A 16,123-nucleotide genomic window follows, 5' to 3' on the forward strand; every position below is an offset into this window, starting at 1 on the left:
ACTTTTGCCTGATAAGGTACATCCACAAGACAAACCTTAGATGGTCTCGAAAACAAAAAACACTTCTGCTAAATTCATGGTGAAGCTGAGCTGGTAGAGTATCAGCTAGGAGAGTATCAGCAGCTAGGAGAACTGGAGCACTGCTCAGTGCATTTCCCAGCAGCAGGGAAGGGGCCACCACTGTGCCCCCTGGCAGCAGCACCCCCAGCATTCCCACTGCACGAGGCAGCCCCCACCCTGGGGCAGTGCTGCTGCCACCCACTGTTAGAAAGGCAGCAGTTGCAAAGGCTGTCTTCCACAGAGAATCTCAGCTCCTGCATGTCAGAGCTGTGAGGCTGCATGTAGTTACTTGGTTCTTAGCTTTGTTGGGTTTGCCTTTTTGCTGTAACAACTGCAATACTGATTAATTTCTAGATTTATTAATTTCTAGGGAAAATACATCTGCCTAGATCTCTTGAAGAACATGGTTTCAGAAGTTAGATGTTTCTGTGCAGCTTGAATCCTGTATATGCTTGTATAACTGCTATAGTCTACTTAGCAACACAGATTATCTCCTTTCTTTGTACTCAGACGTATCTCCAATAGGCACTATGCCTACTGACCCTTCAAAAAAGAACACTGTGAAAGTTATTTGTGTATATGGCTCATTTGCATTCATATTCAATACACTAAAAGAATTAACAAAAGACTTAAGGGAAAAGCACATTGCAATACCAGGGGAAAAACATACCTGGTAGTTTCAGTTGGCTTCCTCATTCACTATATATATTTGTAGAAGCATATAGTAATTCAGTGCAGCCATTCTTAAATAACTTTTCCCATTTGCAACATCATACTTGTTCCTAGTGATGTGGCTTCTTGCATTTCCCCCATATTACCCTTTTTCCAGCTATAAATTAAGATTCACGAGGACTTCAGCCTGCAATTAAGACAGCTTGTTACAGTTTTGGCTCTTTTTTTTTAATTAAGTTCATGCTACATGAAGCCAGTCATCTAAGGAAAGGACATTAAAATCCTGGGAGAGTTATAGGAAGAACCTAAGAAACAAACTCAGCTCTCAGGATGACGGTTCTGTAAAGACTGGTGCTAGCTACCTTTGTCACTCACTCTCCGTAAGACGAGAGGATATGAGGAGCAGAGGCTGTAGTCTGCATGCAGTCTACAAGAGCCCTGTAGCAAAAATCTTGAGACCCAAAGAACACCACAGTATAAGCACTCCAGGGTACTGTGTCACTCATTTTATTCACATGTACAAGTTGACACTACACTATTAAATATAGACAATACAGAAGCATTAAAAACATACTATTAAAAACTTTAAAAAACACATATTGCTTCAAGCTTCGATGGCATTTCCCTAGAATTTTTAAAGTGATTTAAAGTGAATTCAGTGCTAACAATAGCTGAGGCAGCTTCCCATTCACTTCTACCCCTAATTTTATAGGTGCTATTGTCAAGGTGTTGAGTCAGGCTCTACATATGGCTTTGCTGCTGAGTGCACTAACTGAGATAGAAAAACTGGCACATGCAGGTTATTGGACATCAGTCCTCAGATTGCTAGCTTTTGGTCCTATCAGTAAAAAAAAAATCAGAGGCCTTTATAGTTCAGTTGTACTGCATTTATACCATAAAAATTAGAAGGGCAGTATATACTCCCCTAGGTGTTAAAAGTTTGCTTAATATGCATTGGGTACCTTGATAGAATTCATTACCAGAAATTCAGGTCTGTCCCTCAGAGTTAAGTTTGGCTCTAAATTTAGGAATCACCTTGACTATCTCAGCTTCCAGTAAAGACCACCATAGTTCATAGCTGCAGAGATGTGACAGCAGTGACTGAACAGGCATGCTACTGTACTTGACAGGGACATTCATATGCAGTTTTCATTGCAACATTTCACATTGTAAACACTAGTCTTTACAACACTATAGTTAAATTGCAGCATTACACTGTGAAAGTCTCATTTCACTTAGCTGAGTGCTTTCAGAAACTTAAAGGAATAAACAGTTACTTTAATGAAGACTGGACAACTGAGTATTCAGCTGAGTATTAACTGTGTTCTTACAAGGTTTTACTGGTAAAACAGGAGTGAAAAGCATTCATAACTTGGCTCATTTCTAAAGTCCATGGCAAGACAAAAGTCAGAACTTTCTTCATTGATAGGGTAAACATTATCTAGAATGAAAAACAAAGTCAAACTTGATGCAAAGCAACCTGCTCCTTTATCTATGGAATGTAGTTAAAGCTTGACACTTGAAAGTTCAGTTTTCCAAGTCATTTGTCTGTTCAATCAAAATTCATGTTAAAACACTAGAATAGTGTTCCAGACCTCAGCTTGGCACACCAAATATTTTGCACATACAACTTGCAGTTAATCAGGACTATGCTATTTCACAGAGCCTAAGTAGATCTACTAACCTTTTTTTAAAAGTCAAATGCCCAAATATAAGAAAGCTACCTGATCAGCAGAATTTGCCCCTCACTTCAGGCATTACATTACTCAGACTAAAATTGCACCAACATAGCACCCAAGATTTTTAGCTTTAAAAAAAGACAAGTGACTCACATGATCCAATTATTGTTACTGCTATCTTCTAACTTACTTTTGGTGGGGAACAGCTCTTGTCCAGACTAGGATAAGAACTAGAATATTTCCTCAGTACACAGCAGCCCAGATGCTGCTGAAAGTTTCTCATGTTCTACAGAACACCTGAACAATCCTGTTTTGAGACTTTCCAGGTTTGGTACCCAGTGTCCAAGGCAGAAGACATTTAAAACCCCCTAGTCCAACATCTAATGGGAGATTCATCTTATCCAAGAATGGGAACTTAAGGCAGGCACAGTCATCCTGGCTCCTCCATTCTCAGTGGGAAGAGAACTCTGGAAGCTGCCTTGGAAAGCGAGGCAAGTCCATGATCAAGAAAACTGCTTAATGTGACAAAACACACTGAGGGCACGCAGTCCATCTGCTATGGTCACATGAAGTCTACAAAGCCAGAGGTGTACGCAGCAACAGAACAGGCTGTATTTAGTAGGGCTGTTAAACAGTACTGAGTTAGTGCTTTGATACTGTTGTTCAAAACTAGGGTGGATTTCTGAATTGAAAGTGTCAAAGCAACTTGACTAGGAAAAACAGCATGCAAGAACATAATCCCACATGGAATAAAAGCATTCTATTGAATAGTTTGTCTCAGTTTTGGACAGTTTTGAAGTTTTAGAAAGTTCTAAACTGTGGCCTACTAAGAAGTTGGAATATAGTCATTTTGCCATGTATAAACATAGTTAGTCATGCTCTGCTTCCCCAGTTTTAAAAGCTGTAAGATCTCTGGTTGGTAGCCTGAACAAGAGTTGTCAGGACTTGTAAAGCTTTACGCTTGAAAATCAGGTTATTTCATGGGGTCAAAGACACCGTAGTACGACTGAAATTAATGAAACCTTTACTGATGTAACAATTAACACTAGAAGGCAGCAGTGTTTGGTCCCTCCACATGAATACTTTCTTTCAAGAACATCCACAACCAAACTCAACTACGCATCTAACTGTCCCTTGTTGCAGCAGGGATTCTAGTCCTGCTTACTCACTGAGATTGTGCAGTGAAGCGAAGACAGGCACAGGCTTCTGCTGCAGAAGTGCAAGCATGCTTACTGTGAGAAGTTGTCTAGTCTGTAAAAAGCAAGCTTCAAAAATGTTAAAGGTAACCAACGTACATAACTAACACAGCACATCTGAACAAAACCTTAAAGCTCACAACTACAGGAATAGCCTGCCTAAAGTTTAGTTATCAAACTGAAAAAGTCATTCACAGCAGCCTGAGGAGAAAAAACACTAAGAATTTGACAAACAATGACTCTTAATATGTAAACAAGACCTACAAACTGAAAGCGTTCAAGCTCCTTTATATATATTCTTTACTAAAAGGTACCTCTCCTTCCTCCCCTAGCCCTCACCCCACTAGCAAGGAGTTCTGCACCAATTTTGAGACAGAAAGCTTCTCAACTTCATCTACAAGCATCATCAAAAGTGATTTAAGTTTAAAACCCCTAACAGCACACTCATACAACACCACCACATGGAATGCATGTTGCAGTCTAACCCCACTGAACGCAGATACTCATAAGTGTTAAAAATAGACTTCACTAGACAGAAGCCAGCCCACTGATAAACTGGCATTTACATGATTAAATGTAGAATAAGTTGACCACAAGCTTAATACAGTGGTGCCAAGTTGATCCTGGTACAACACGCAACTGCCTGTCAAGCAGCAGCTGTCGGATAATGATTGTCTACATCAGTTATTTGGTACAATAGGCACAGCAACAGCAAAATGATCCTGTAGCTGTTTCTTGCTCTGAAAATTAGTAGTTTATTACAATGACCTTTGTAACAGCAATGAAAATTAAAAAGTATCACCAGATTCACTGATTGAACAAGTTTTTTGAAAGCCTCTATATACAGACAACACTTGGCATTTGTCTGCCTAAAAAGCATCTACGTTTATTAGTGCTGCTTGCCAGACCTACTGGCTTTCCTGTTGCCTGTCTTAATACGCTTATTTTGGTAGAAGTATTGACTCAATAGTACTATAAATACAAAGGCACCTCCATCACACCTTTAAAGTTCCTCCCCCCTAATATCATACCACGTCCTCATGATTTGGAGGACTTAACTTTGAAGTAAGGGACAGCAGATTACTCATAACCAAGATCAAAAAGTGTTTGCCTCGATTGCCAGTATGCCAGGGTTCCCCTCCACTCCCCCCACCCCCAAAACAAGTCAACTGAAACACATTACAAAGATTCCCAAAAGGGGAATTGTTTAAAAATTTGGGTAGCTATATCTAAAAGCCGCTTCAAATGTTATGGCTCCAACTATGCACCCCACTGTGAGGTAGGTAGCCAAGGTAAAAATACTGTAACAAATATTTTAACAGCTGGTAACTCCCTATAAAAACCTTGCATAAGTAGTTTGGTTCCTTGCACCAGTGTCCTGATAGGCAAAACTTTTTGTGACGATACCTAATGGAATCCAATTTCACCGAGCTCTTGCCGAGTAGCATCTCATATACTCCGTCATCCAAGGGTTGTCTGGTGGGGGAGGTTTTATCCGGCAAGCTTTCTCTGTTTCTGCTGATCGTACTCGCCTCTGAGAAAGCTTCCTTTTCTCCACTTGTCTCCTGTTCTTTGCTCGTAGAGCAGATTCATGGATCTGGAAGACCAGAGTTAGTATTACAAGCAGGAAAACAGGCTAGGAACCCCCAGGAAAGCCAAGGGTCACTTGCTATTTATCCCAACCCCCATTCTGAAGAAACAGGGTTTGCTAGGAAGATTACATTTTCTTCTGTAATTTGCACCACTAATAAAAGAGAAGCACAGAACTTTTCCATAAAGAACTGCCTCAAAAAAAACGTCTTTAAAAGACGTTTAGATGTAGCCCTTAGTGATATGGTTTAGTGGAGGACTTGTTAGTGTTAGGGCAGAGGTTGGACTAGGTGATCTTGGAGGTCTCTTCCAACCTAGACGATTCTGTGATTCTGTGAAATTCTGTTCTGCAATATTTCCCCCACTTCATGGTGGGAAAGACTGCAAAAATTTTTAATGTTTCTCTTAATCTTAACTCTGACATTTTAAAAACCTTGTTTCTCCTATTTGTACCATAGAAAATTCTTAATTATCCTTCAGTATGCATCCCTTAAAATCTAGGCATAGTAGTAACATCAGTCCTTAGAGACCGCTCACTAGATACTGGAGAACTTCTTGACCTTTAAATATAAAAACCTGTGTCCTGATGCATGTTCAAATTATCATTTTCACCAAATTTGGTCTTAATAGCCAGCTTCTGTGTTTGCTTGCCTCTATCTCCAGTCTTAAAGATCTCATCTCAAGAGAGTAAGAACTTTGAAACATCCAGGAAAAGTGACCTAGGCAGGCAGTAAGCAATCCCTCCTTACAGAGGCAACCCTAGTGACAGAGCACTGCCATGGCTTACATAATTGAAAGTATTTCAGAGGAATCCTGCCATTCACTACAAACCAGAGACCCTTAAGGGCTCTTTAACTTTGTTTCTAGCACGAGAAATGTTAGAAGTCTTTCAAAGTATGAATCCCTCTGCTCAAGTTAGGCATTAACATCTACTGGGCTTCAACAAGGCACCAGTCAGCCACTTCCACCTCTGATCCAACCTTATCAATCCAGTAACAGCATCCATTATCACGATAGGCAGCTTCTTCCAAAAGCTGCAGGTCATTTCCTTAAGAGTTCAGCTGCCCAGGAAGGAGAAAACAATGCCTCAAACCCCTTCCAAAACAGCCCGCTGGAAGTCAGCTGTACCTCACACACCAAGAGCACATCCACCACATTAATCCTCAGATATCTTAGCTCAGGGATTCAGACTCCGAGATTGAGATCCCAGCTTTGGGATGCCTGGTACTAACTGCCTGCTGCTTTTCTCGTGTTTTCATGAAGTTCAGAATGCAGCAATGCACCTATAAGAGCCAGTTCTGCTGGCAGCACTGTAACAGCCAGAAACAAGATAGCCAGACATCAATCAGAACTTCCAAGTATTGCTCAAAACACGTTAGCAACAGGTTAAAAGCTATTGGAGTCAGACATGCCAAACATCTTTAGGTTTACTGCTGTAACTTTAATATTAATAACAATACTGTACTGACAGTCCTGTCTACAGTTACATACACCTCTCTGAACTGCTTTCCTCCTCTGCTTCTCCCCTCCACACCTAACCCAAGTTCTTGACTACCACACAGAAGTGTTAACTCTAGTGAGGAAAGCATTAGCAAGGACCACAGGTTGCAGCTCTATCCACAAGCACGCCCTACAGAAAATGTAGATACTTGGCTGTGACCAGTATGAAAGTGCACATCCAGCATTCAATATAGAAGTGTCTTCAATCATAACTTGTCACACTCGCATTTATTCATCTGATGCCTGTCATCTTTCCTGTGACACTGGTCATCAGTGTAGGCAGACGGGTTCCTGTCTGATGAGAACTCTGAGTTTCCTGTGGGTAGGAGGGCTCTACGCCTCCCGAAAGGTTTGTGCATTCAGGTCTCCACTGTACGCTTGCCACACTAGAGGCTTGCAGGTACAACTACTGCTGCATTTTGATGGAGAAAGTACCAAAACCACTGTTCCTTCAAAAAGCTATTTTTGGTATCACCAAAGCTGGACTCCGCAGGCTCGACTGGATACTGTGGAAAACCAGCTGTCTTTATGAAACGGGGTTTAGCAACACATGAAAAGGCTCTGCAGCAAGCAGAACTAGGTATCCAAACATTTTTGTTTGACACTTTAAAAGCCTTTTCACAGAAATACCCTACTGCCCAGAAGGACTAACCTGACAAAACTCTGCTCATACGTAACTCCAATCACAGCCAAACCTGGAGGGATGACACCAGCTCTCAAAGCGAAGAAAGCCCCTAACTTCACTCCTGTATAACATAACGTAGCCACAGCAGGATAGTACTTACAAGACAGTACCACCCACAGTAAAACAGAGGCTGTTGAAGCCCCCAGTTCCCCATGCAATCACAAATAAAAGCATCCTTGGTATTTTTACCTAGATATTGTGTGTCTTTTCTAGGCACTAAGTCATCACTTCTCACTTAAATAGAAGCTTTTTACTTACTTCATTCACTGAAGCAGAAGCACAGACATTGTGAGTTTTCTGGCTTCCAGTATCTGTCTGTTTTTCTCCCCACCCATACAGAGCAAATGGATGTTTATTCTCCTTTGGTGCATCTGTCTTTTGAGGACTTTTGGCTGATCTTCGATCGTTACGACTAGACAAGGCACTTCGGCTTGGACGTCGTCCTGTACGGCTGGTTTTATCTGCTTCCTTTGTGGAAGTGTGTTCTACAGTTTTTTCTTGCTCTTCCTTCTGATGCTTTTCTTGATCTTCTTTTTCTTTTTCTGAAAGAAAAAAAAAGTCTGGTTTGAGCTCCCAATGACAACAGTTAGGCCTATCTGCACAGCCTCCTGATATGTCACTGAAGCTGCACTTTTTTTTTTAAGCAATAGAAGACGTCACTAATTCCACAGCAGCAAAGACATACCTTGCTCAAACGCCTTCACTCTTTAGTGACTGATATTTCCAAGCCCATCCCTCTGCACATCAGCTTCCACATATTTAAATGAGGCTACAGAAGCCTCATAGCTCCAGGCAGCAATGTAAATGCACTAACAATGTTTCCAGTGATCTTCCTTCCTCACTGTTTCATCCTTTCATCTTTCAGACAGCAAACAGATGGACTGCTGAATGGCATGTAGATGCTGCCAGCCAGAGAACAAGCCTGATAAAGCTATGTAAAATAAATCCCTCATATTACAGACATCCACTGAAAGAGTGCAGTTCATTTTCAAGCTCCCTGATTATTCATGCCTACATCTTGATTATGGTTTGCTGTTTACATAGGAGAGGAAAGTATGAACCAAAGATTTATAAAGCAATCAACATCACCCTTGCTATCTGTTCAGTGAAGAATGTTTTGTGTTTAAAGCATCACAGCTGCCCTAGTTTCTCCACCTTCCCTAACACCGTGTCACCACCCCCCCAGCTTCTGACACCTGACAACATGGCTGACATAACCAATGCCGTTTTATACAGCAGTTATCTACAAGCATGGTGATCAGCACTGAGAAAAGCACACTTGGCCACCAGCACGATGAAAGCCCCCAGGGCTGGGCTGCCAGGATGCAGTCACCCCATGACAGAAGGAAGTACAAACACGTGAGTGAGATATTGCGCACAGAAATCAGCATCTGCAACTTCCAAGTGGGCCTTGTACCGGAACTGCTGCTGGATGGCAAGGCCTGTGCTCCCCTGTGGCCAGGATACCGCCATGGTCATCATCCTCCACGGACTGATGGACTTGGGTGGTTTTGTGTATTCTGAGTCTTGGTCATGAGTATTGTGTTCCACATAGCTTGCTAAGTTCTTGACCCACACTGCAAAGGACTCAGGTGATTAAAAATCAGGTAATAATAAAGCTATGCTAATTGCTAAAAAATCTATATGAGGATAAAGCTCTAATTACACCCACAGCTTTCTGGCCAGTCCTCTACCCAAGATCCCTAGAGGCCCTGCCTGTTCCCATAGCATCAGGTGACAAAGGTGACAAAGGAGTGCAGCATTCGTCCACCAGACATTAAGGTTCACAGAACCTAACGTGCATCATCTAAATCTGCACATTTAGATGGATACTGAAGGCCAGATCAGCATTGTACAAGACATATATATAATATACAAGATAAGACATACACAAGCAGACATCGTGACCCGGTTTTTCCATGACTTTTAGGCCAGCCATGCCTTTTGATTAAAAGGCAACCAAAGCCTTCTGTTAACCTAACAGCACAGCAGCCCGCTACTAAGAGCTCTCCCTTCAAGGGGCTACCTTTGAGCTCGAGCTGCAGCCTTGCCCTGGACACTCAGCGGTGCCCTCAGGCTGCTCACAGAGCAAGCTGAACACGCGGGACTCCTGCTGCACCAGCTGCAAGCTGCCCATGCTCCAAGTCATGTGCTTCCAGCACCCTCTGGCACGTATGGAAACAATTCCTCCACTGGTGTAGAATGAATTAATCTTGCTTACAGCTTGCTTACATATTGAGAGGGTGACCACAAACAACTAGAACAAACTTTCCAGAAGAACTGTCATTAAGAATAGAAGGACTTGCCCATCCCATAACACAACAGCAACTGCTCATGCTAATTGCTGTGATTTAGCTAACCAAGCTTGTGCGTGCCCAACCTGACACCGCTTTAATTTCATTCCATATCCATCCAGCTCCGCCAGAACGGAAGTTACCTGCCTGGCACAGCGGTGCTTCACTCGTACCCTCGCTCTGCCCCAGCAGGGTACCAGACAACCTGCTGCATGCCCCAGCACTGCCGGAGGTGGGCTGCCTGCTCTGCCCAGCTGCTCGGCTTGTTCGTTTCCTACTTGCTGCCAAACCAGCACAGCACCTGGTGCTGGGCCCTGTTCAGGCCCATCTTTATACATGTGCCCTCCAAGCTGTGCAGGCGCAGCATTCAGAGGCAGATGCCGCTGCAGTATGGCCAAGTAGCTGTTACAAGTAGCCAGCAACATGGCAGCATTCAGAGTTCAACTGAGTGCCCCTACAGAACAGCCAAGGAAAGCAGCCAGTGCCAGAGGAGTGACAGAATGGGAGCAACGAGTGGCCAGAGGAATTTTACATACCTAAATATCAGACACAAGGTTTCAGTCACAGCCAAGGCTGGATAAGAGTGAGCAGCAATGACCTCAGTGCTGTAAAGCACCTACTTTGCGTGGCATCCTGGGCTCTAGGTCACAGCTTCACCGCTGACAAGACAGCGCACGCATCCCAGCTGCAACAGGCAGCACAGAGGCATCCCTTTGCCAAAGTCTGTTACCTACAAGTTTCTCTACAGTGCCGGCTCTTAAAAAAGGACTGGCTCGGTCCCCTTCTGTATACAAGGGGCTGTATCAAAAGGAGGAACTGTTTTGAGCATGTCAGTGACATTTCAGAGAAAAACACAGTGAAGGGGGGACATACTGCTGTCAAATATGAAATGAGTCATTTGGGGCAGGATGGAATGGCTTCCTTCACAGGAAACTGCACCTTCCTTCTCTGCAGGAGAGCACAACACGGGAGTTCACAAGCCACAGAAGATGGCATTTAGAGTCTCCAAAATAAAGGGAAGCGGGGTCTCTGCAATCGCATCGGTAGCCTTACTTCAAAGCAACAGACGAGCCTGTATGCTGCTCACTCAGATACAGTCCCAGCTGGTGCAGAAATGACGAAGCCAGCTTGTCCCGAAATAGCTATAAAAGCATATGAGTAAATGGCACGCAGAATCCTGCTCAGTCTTGCAGTAAACGCTGTATGCCAGAACGTACTATGGCACCTTGTGCGCACCTCCTATTAGAGCAGATATTTTAATGAATTCACTCCTACAGCTCATTTATGTAAACTCAGTTTGTGAAGGTACAAGGCTGATGTCTTCATCAGACATCTAAATCTCATTTGAAACTACAGCACACGTCCCAGCGATTCCTGAGGCACCCCTGTTGCAGGAAGGCAGCAGCTGGCAGCAGGGAAGGAGCAGACCCAGCCACTCGGGCAGCCCAGCCACCAGCAGCAGCCATCTCCCTGCCCTGCAGCACAGCAGCTCCGGCAGGCACTGCTGAACACATGCTGCAAATAGAACAGGGAACTCAGAACCGACTGGCTGCAGCATTACAGGGATTAGCCAGGATAGGGAAAAAGCTAGGAACATTTTCAAACTGCATCGCGGATGCTAAGCAGAGCACACTGGACAGGAGGGGATTAAGTGCTTAGCAGCAAAACAAGGCTGCCAGGCCCACCCAACAGGGCAGTTGAAAGCTCCAGCCCAGAAAGGTCACTTCAGTCCTCCTGCATCGCCCAACTTGCATAACAGCTCCCCTCCGCTGCCCCAATGTGAGCTGGTGGAGCTTGTCTCCCTCTCACAGCACTGCATGCTCTACCAGGCTGACAAGAATCCCATTTCAAAGGTACTTCCAGCAAGTCAGCAGAGCCAACCACCTTCCTATTAGACCCACAAGTCCCCAGGGACCAACGCTACCATCTGTGTGGGATGTCTGCCCCATACGGGGCTACCTCAGGTTCAGACGTGTTTTGTACCACAGCAGGAAACTCTGGGTTCTGCCCCCAAGTCGTCTTCGGAGCTTCCCTGTTCAGAGGCAGCACTGAAGCCCGGGCTTGAGAGGTGCCTGCTCCGGGAAGCCTCCTGCACACCAGCCACTTAAGCACAAACACCCCCAAGCAAGGCAGGTCTCCAGGGCATCTTGAGGGGGGCACGTATTCAGTTGTGGCTATGAATGACTACCACAGCTGGTAGAAAACTGGCTTGACTTGATGGCAAAGCTTGTTTCCAGCCAAAAGACGCTCAAGTGACTGGATCACAGTACTATAACCCCCTAAGCTGACACTGTTACCTTCTTCCCCCACCACCAGCTGCTCCTCCCCATGCACATAAGCCAGCAAATACACCTGCAACATCACGACAGGCAAGATCGGGGAAGGAGTTTGCAATCGGATCTTCTACTGAGCTGCACAAATCCAGATCAGTCAGACTACTGTGTGGCAACTGCTTTGACACCAGCTTGTCACTGCTGTCATTTCAGACCTCTGTACAGGAGTGCTGAAGGCAAAAATCACAATAAGGATGGAAAGGTGGCTTAATCCTGGATGCGTGTGCAGCAGTATCACCTCACAAACATGTTTGCCTGCAGTGCAGCTGCCAAGAGCTCCTGTCTGTCACTTACCAGCCCACAGGGTTCTGCTGACAGGTCCGAGGATGCGTCAACTGAACCAGCTGATTTAGGTCAAGATTTCTTTGGATTATGTTTAACACACACCCATGCCTGGACATGTTCTACAGAGCAGTCCCACCAACAGTGTCGCAAGTGAAGAGCCAGAAGGAATTATGCCAAAATTGCCACTCAGTGCACCTTAGTATCACTCAGCTACCACTTGAGCATGAGATATATTGACAAAATGCACGTGTCCTAGTTGTCCTGTCAGAGTTTCATGCTGGCAGTACTTCAGACCAACACCACTGAACCTTAAAGTCAAGCAGTGCTGGTTTTTGCAGCTTTCAGTGCTCCCTCGTGGGTAGGGGCTGTGTGAGGAACAGGTAATTCTGTTTCTACTAGAGAAAAAACGCTGCATGTGGTAGTATTCAGATATTCAGCAACATTACTGCTGGCCAGACGCACTTTGCCACAACCACTTCAGATATCACTTAGCCAGAAATCCGGTTCCCCCCAGAACAGAGGGAAGCAGCAGTAGCCAGGTAACAACCAGGATGCTGCAGCGCGTGGGTGGATGTCAGGTTCGAGAGACAAAAGATGTCACTGCCATGAGCATACTCAGCTGCCCCCACAGCACTTTAGCATAATTAAGCTCCTCCAGGAAAAAAAAAAAAGCAGTTGAATAATGCAAGATTCACAGGGTGGCAGTTTGTATGTTATCTCCTCTGCACTTTTTAATTAGCCAGTCACTAAAAAGAAAAACACATCTTTAATTGCCCAATATTGAATGAGTCACTTGCTTGCTGATTGTACAGTAAGCTATACACTGATATAAATTTCCACTTAATTCAGCTGCCTAAGCAGAGTTGTTCTCAGACCTTTTACTAAGGCTCTTAAATGCCTGCAAGAAAATATATTTATACTAAGTCACTTTGCAAAGAAGTGAAGATTAGGTACAGATTTTTCTCCCGTTCTAAATGGAAAGAAGCTAAGAGAAGATGAGGTACTTTCTTAGAGCAGCCATGGCCAAGTTCCACCAGCTACAGGCACAGCTGCCCAAAAGCTCAGAGCTGGGCAGGCTGGCATTGCTCTGCAGCTCCTTTGCCACTAAGGTGAGGAGACCGAACAACGTCCCCACACATAGCCTCAAGCCTCACCAGCTGCCAGTCAGTCTGGGTCACAGCAAGCTACCTGCTGTACCCCACTGGTTTGATACACAGAACGAGATCCTGGTCCCTACCACATCCACCCAGGATTGGCATGTGTTCAAACCACATCAGGAAAGGCAGGAACCCCAAGGTCTGAGTGCAACCCCAACTGCTTCTAGCACTCTCCTCGCTAGAAACCAAGCCTATATATAGACCACCCTAACAGAGCACATCTTTTCCCACACTGCCATTCCCTGCTCCTTCAGCAGAGTGAGATTCCTTAGCGCTGCTTCTCAGAGCTGCTACGTACTTGCTTCTTCCACACATACCCTGCAATACCACTTTCCTCAAGGCACTACAAAATACTACTTGAGGAAAGCAAGATCAGACCCACTAATACTGTTATGTTCTGGTTACCTGGGGTGCTTTCATCACTGCATGGCAATGGAGAGGTAGAGAGCTTTACCTGGACAGGCAGCAGCAAAGCACACCTCCACCAACCCAGACAGGCCATGTTCTTAAGAGCATCCATGACCACTCCTGATGCCTTGCCATTTCCCCCCAACATGGAGTAACCATGTTTCAGCTCAACAGCATCTCAGTACACCTGAATGACCAGACAGGGGGGTAGCACACAGACCCATGCCACTGTGAGGTTACAAAACTCTGTACCACTTCCAGGCACTGAAGCACCACTCCTCCTGAAGAGGAAATAGCTAACAGAGCTAAAGCTAACATGGTATTCTTAAGGACAGTGAACGCAGCTGAGCTGTGAACATCAGAGTACCCTGTACTCTGTCAGTCTGGTAAGCTCAGGCCCTGAGGGACATCAAGACAGACGATGTGATCTCCCCAGTCCAAACAAGCACATCTAACCCCAGAGCTAACCCCCCAGCAGCATAAGGCTTAACTCCCCCCTCCCCTGCTGCTGCACAAGAGGCATACAGGTGGCTCTAAATACGCTGCAAAACATCAGTCAGCGGCTGCCGGATAAGGTTCTATTTCATTACAGGTAAGGAAAGGTACTTTATGGGATTACAAATTACTACTTTTGAGAGGCTGATGACAACTTTACCTGTCTGCCCACGCCACAGAGTTGATTTTTGGGGAGTCAGAAGGTGACGTATGCTAGCGAAGAGCACAGCACGGCCGGTTCTGCACCCGCTGCAGACCCGGGACCCCGAAGGCCAGGCCCAGGGCAGCCATCGCACGGCACGCTGCTGCGGCTTATATAAGCGCCGCGATGCGCGGCCCCATGGCAACGCTTTACATAAGCGGCCGTGAGTCAGGGTGCCCGCTCCCGCAGCTCCCCCGGTACCGGCACCCGCACCGCCGCCACCCCCGGCCGTTGGGGCGGCCGTTAACGGCCGGTGCCCCCCCCCCCCCCACCACCACCACCACCACCACCACGCCGCCCCCGCTCCTACCGGTGCCGTCCCGTCCCGCCTCGCCGCCCGCCTCCCCCTCCTCGTGCGCCGGCGGGGGGGGGCTGCCGGCAGCCGGCGGCGGCGGCGAGGGGGAGCCGGCGGTGCTGGCGCCGCTGCCGCCCTGCTGCCAGCCGTCCCACAGCCAGGGCCGGTGCGCCTGCTCCAGCAGGCGGCGGCTGAGGCGGTAGCGCAGCAGCTCCAGGTAGCAGGCGCCGCACGCGTCCCACTGGGGCTCCGTGAAGCGCTTCATGTACTCCGTCTTCACGCGCCGCGCCGGCACCACCATGGCGGGGCCGTCGCCGGGGGGCCGGGGGGCCTGGGGACCGTCAGCCGCCGCCACGCCGCGCCGCCACCGGGCGAGCCCCGCCCCGCCCGCTGCAACGTTTAAACCCAAACGGCCCCGCACCGCCCCGCCCCCGCCCGCCGAGAGCCAACCGCAGCGCGGGGATCCCCCCGCTGGGTGACGGCACGGGGGTGGCAACGGACCCGGCGCCCAGCCCGCCCCTCCCCTGTCCCAGCCCCGGGCCGTGCCCCCGGGTCCCGTCGCCGTCCCCAGAGAGCAGAGCTCAGCGCCTGCCCCTCCGCTCCCCTCGTGAGGGAGCTGCAGGCCGCCGTGAGGCCTCCCCTCGGCCTGCTCTGCAGTCACCACAACCGCTCCTCACGCCTCCCGCCCGGACCCTCGCCGTCCTCACAGCCCCCCCTCGGGCGCTCCGGCCGCCCGATGCCCGCTGCGCCACCCTGAGGCGCCCAGGGCCCCGTGCCGGGCACTGAGGCACGAAGCGCGCCCCGCAGCCCCGCTCGGACGCGGGGGGGCACTGACGGCCTTCCAGAGAGCCGTGTGGGAGGGAGGCTCCGTCTGTCTGTCTGTAGCACGGGGACGAGCGGTGGTTTTTCCCCCTTGCCTTGCTGTGGCGAAGGGCCGGCCTGCCTGAACCAGCACAAAACCAACACAAGTTGGAAAATTGGAGCTAGCACAGGCGCCCACGATTAAAAGTGCTCAATCCTAACCCAGGCGCTGGTGGCTCCAGCACAGCCAGCAAAACCACACCGTTTGCATTTAACCCATGTTGGTTATCCCCCTGAGGGCTCCGGTGGGTGTCCCCATTGCCTCCCCCTGCCCCACTCCACCACCCCGTCACCCAGCCATGCGCTCAGCTCCACCACCCAAATTTCCTGGGAAATAGCAGGGGAGGATTTGTGTACGAGTGACCATCACCAAACACATCCCTAGAGAAGGCTGCCAGAGCTGCCCAACGG

The 16,123-nt window shown here is 47.4% G+C and overlaps 1 protein-coding gene across 1 annotated transcript; it reads right to left on the minus strand.

Annotated features, from left to right (window-relative positions):
- Positions 1-1,223: 1,223 nt before the first annotated feature.
- CCSAP (centriole, cilia and spindle associated protein) lies at positions 1,224-15,233 on the minus strand. The gene is made up of 3 exons (XM_066994053.1): positions 14,867-15,233; positions 7,641-7,924; positions 1,224-5,204 (listed from the first exon to the last, which is right to left on the minus strand). The coding sequence occupies exons 1-3, from the start codon at positions 15,150-15,152 to the stop codon at positions 5,031-5,033; spliced, it is 744 nt and encodes a 247-aa protein (XP_066850154.1). The 5' UTR covers positions 15,153-15,233; the 3' UTR covers positions 1,224-5,030.
- Between the last annotated feature and the right edge of the window lie 890 nt (positions 15,234-16,123).

This window comes from Anser cygnoides, chromosome 3 (assembly GCF_040182565.1).
Source record: "Anser cygnoides isolate HZ-2024a breed goose chromosome 3, Taihu_goose_T2T_genome, whole genome shotgun sequence".
Classification (NCBI taxonomy): domain Eukaryota; kingdom Metazoa; phylum Chordata; class Aves; order Anseriformes; family Anatidae; genus Anser; species Anser cygnoides.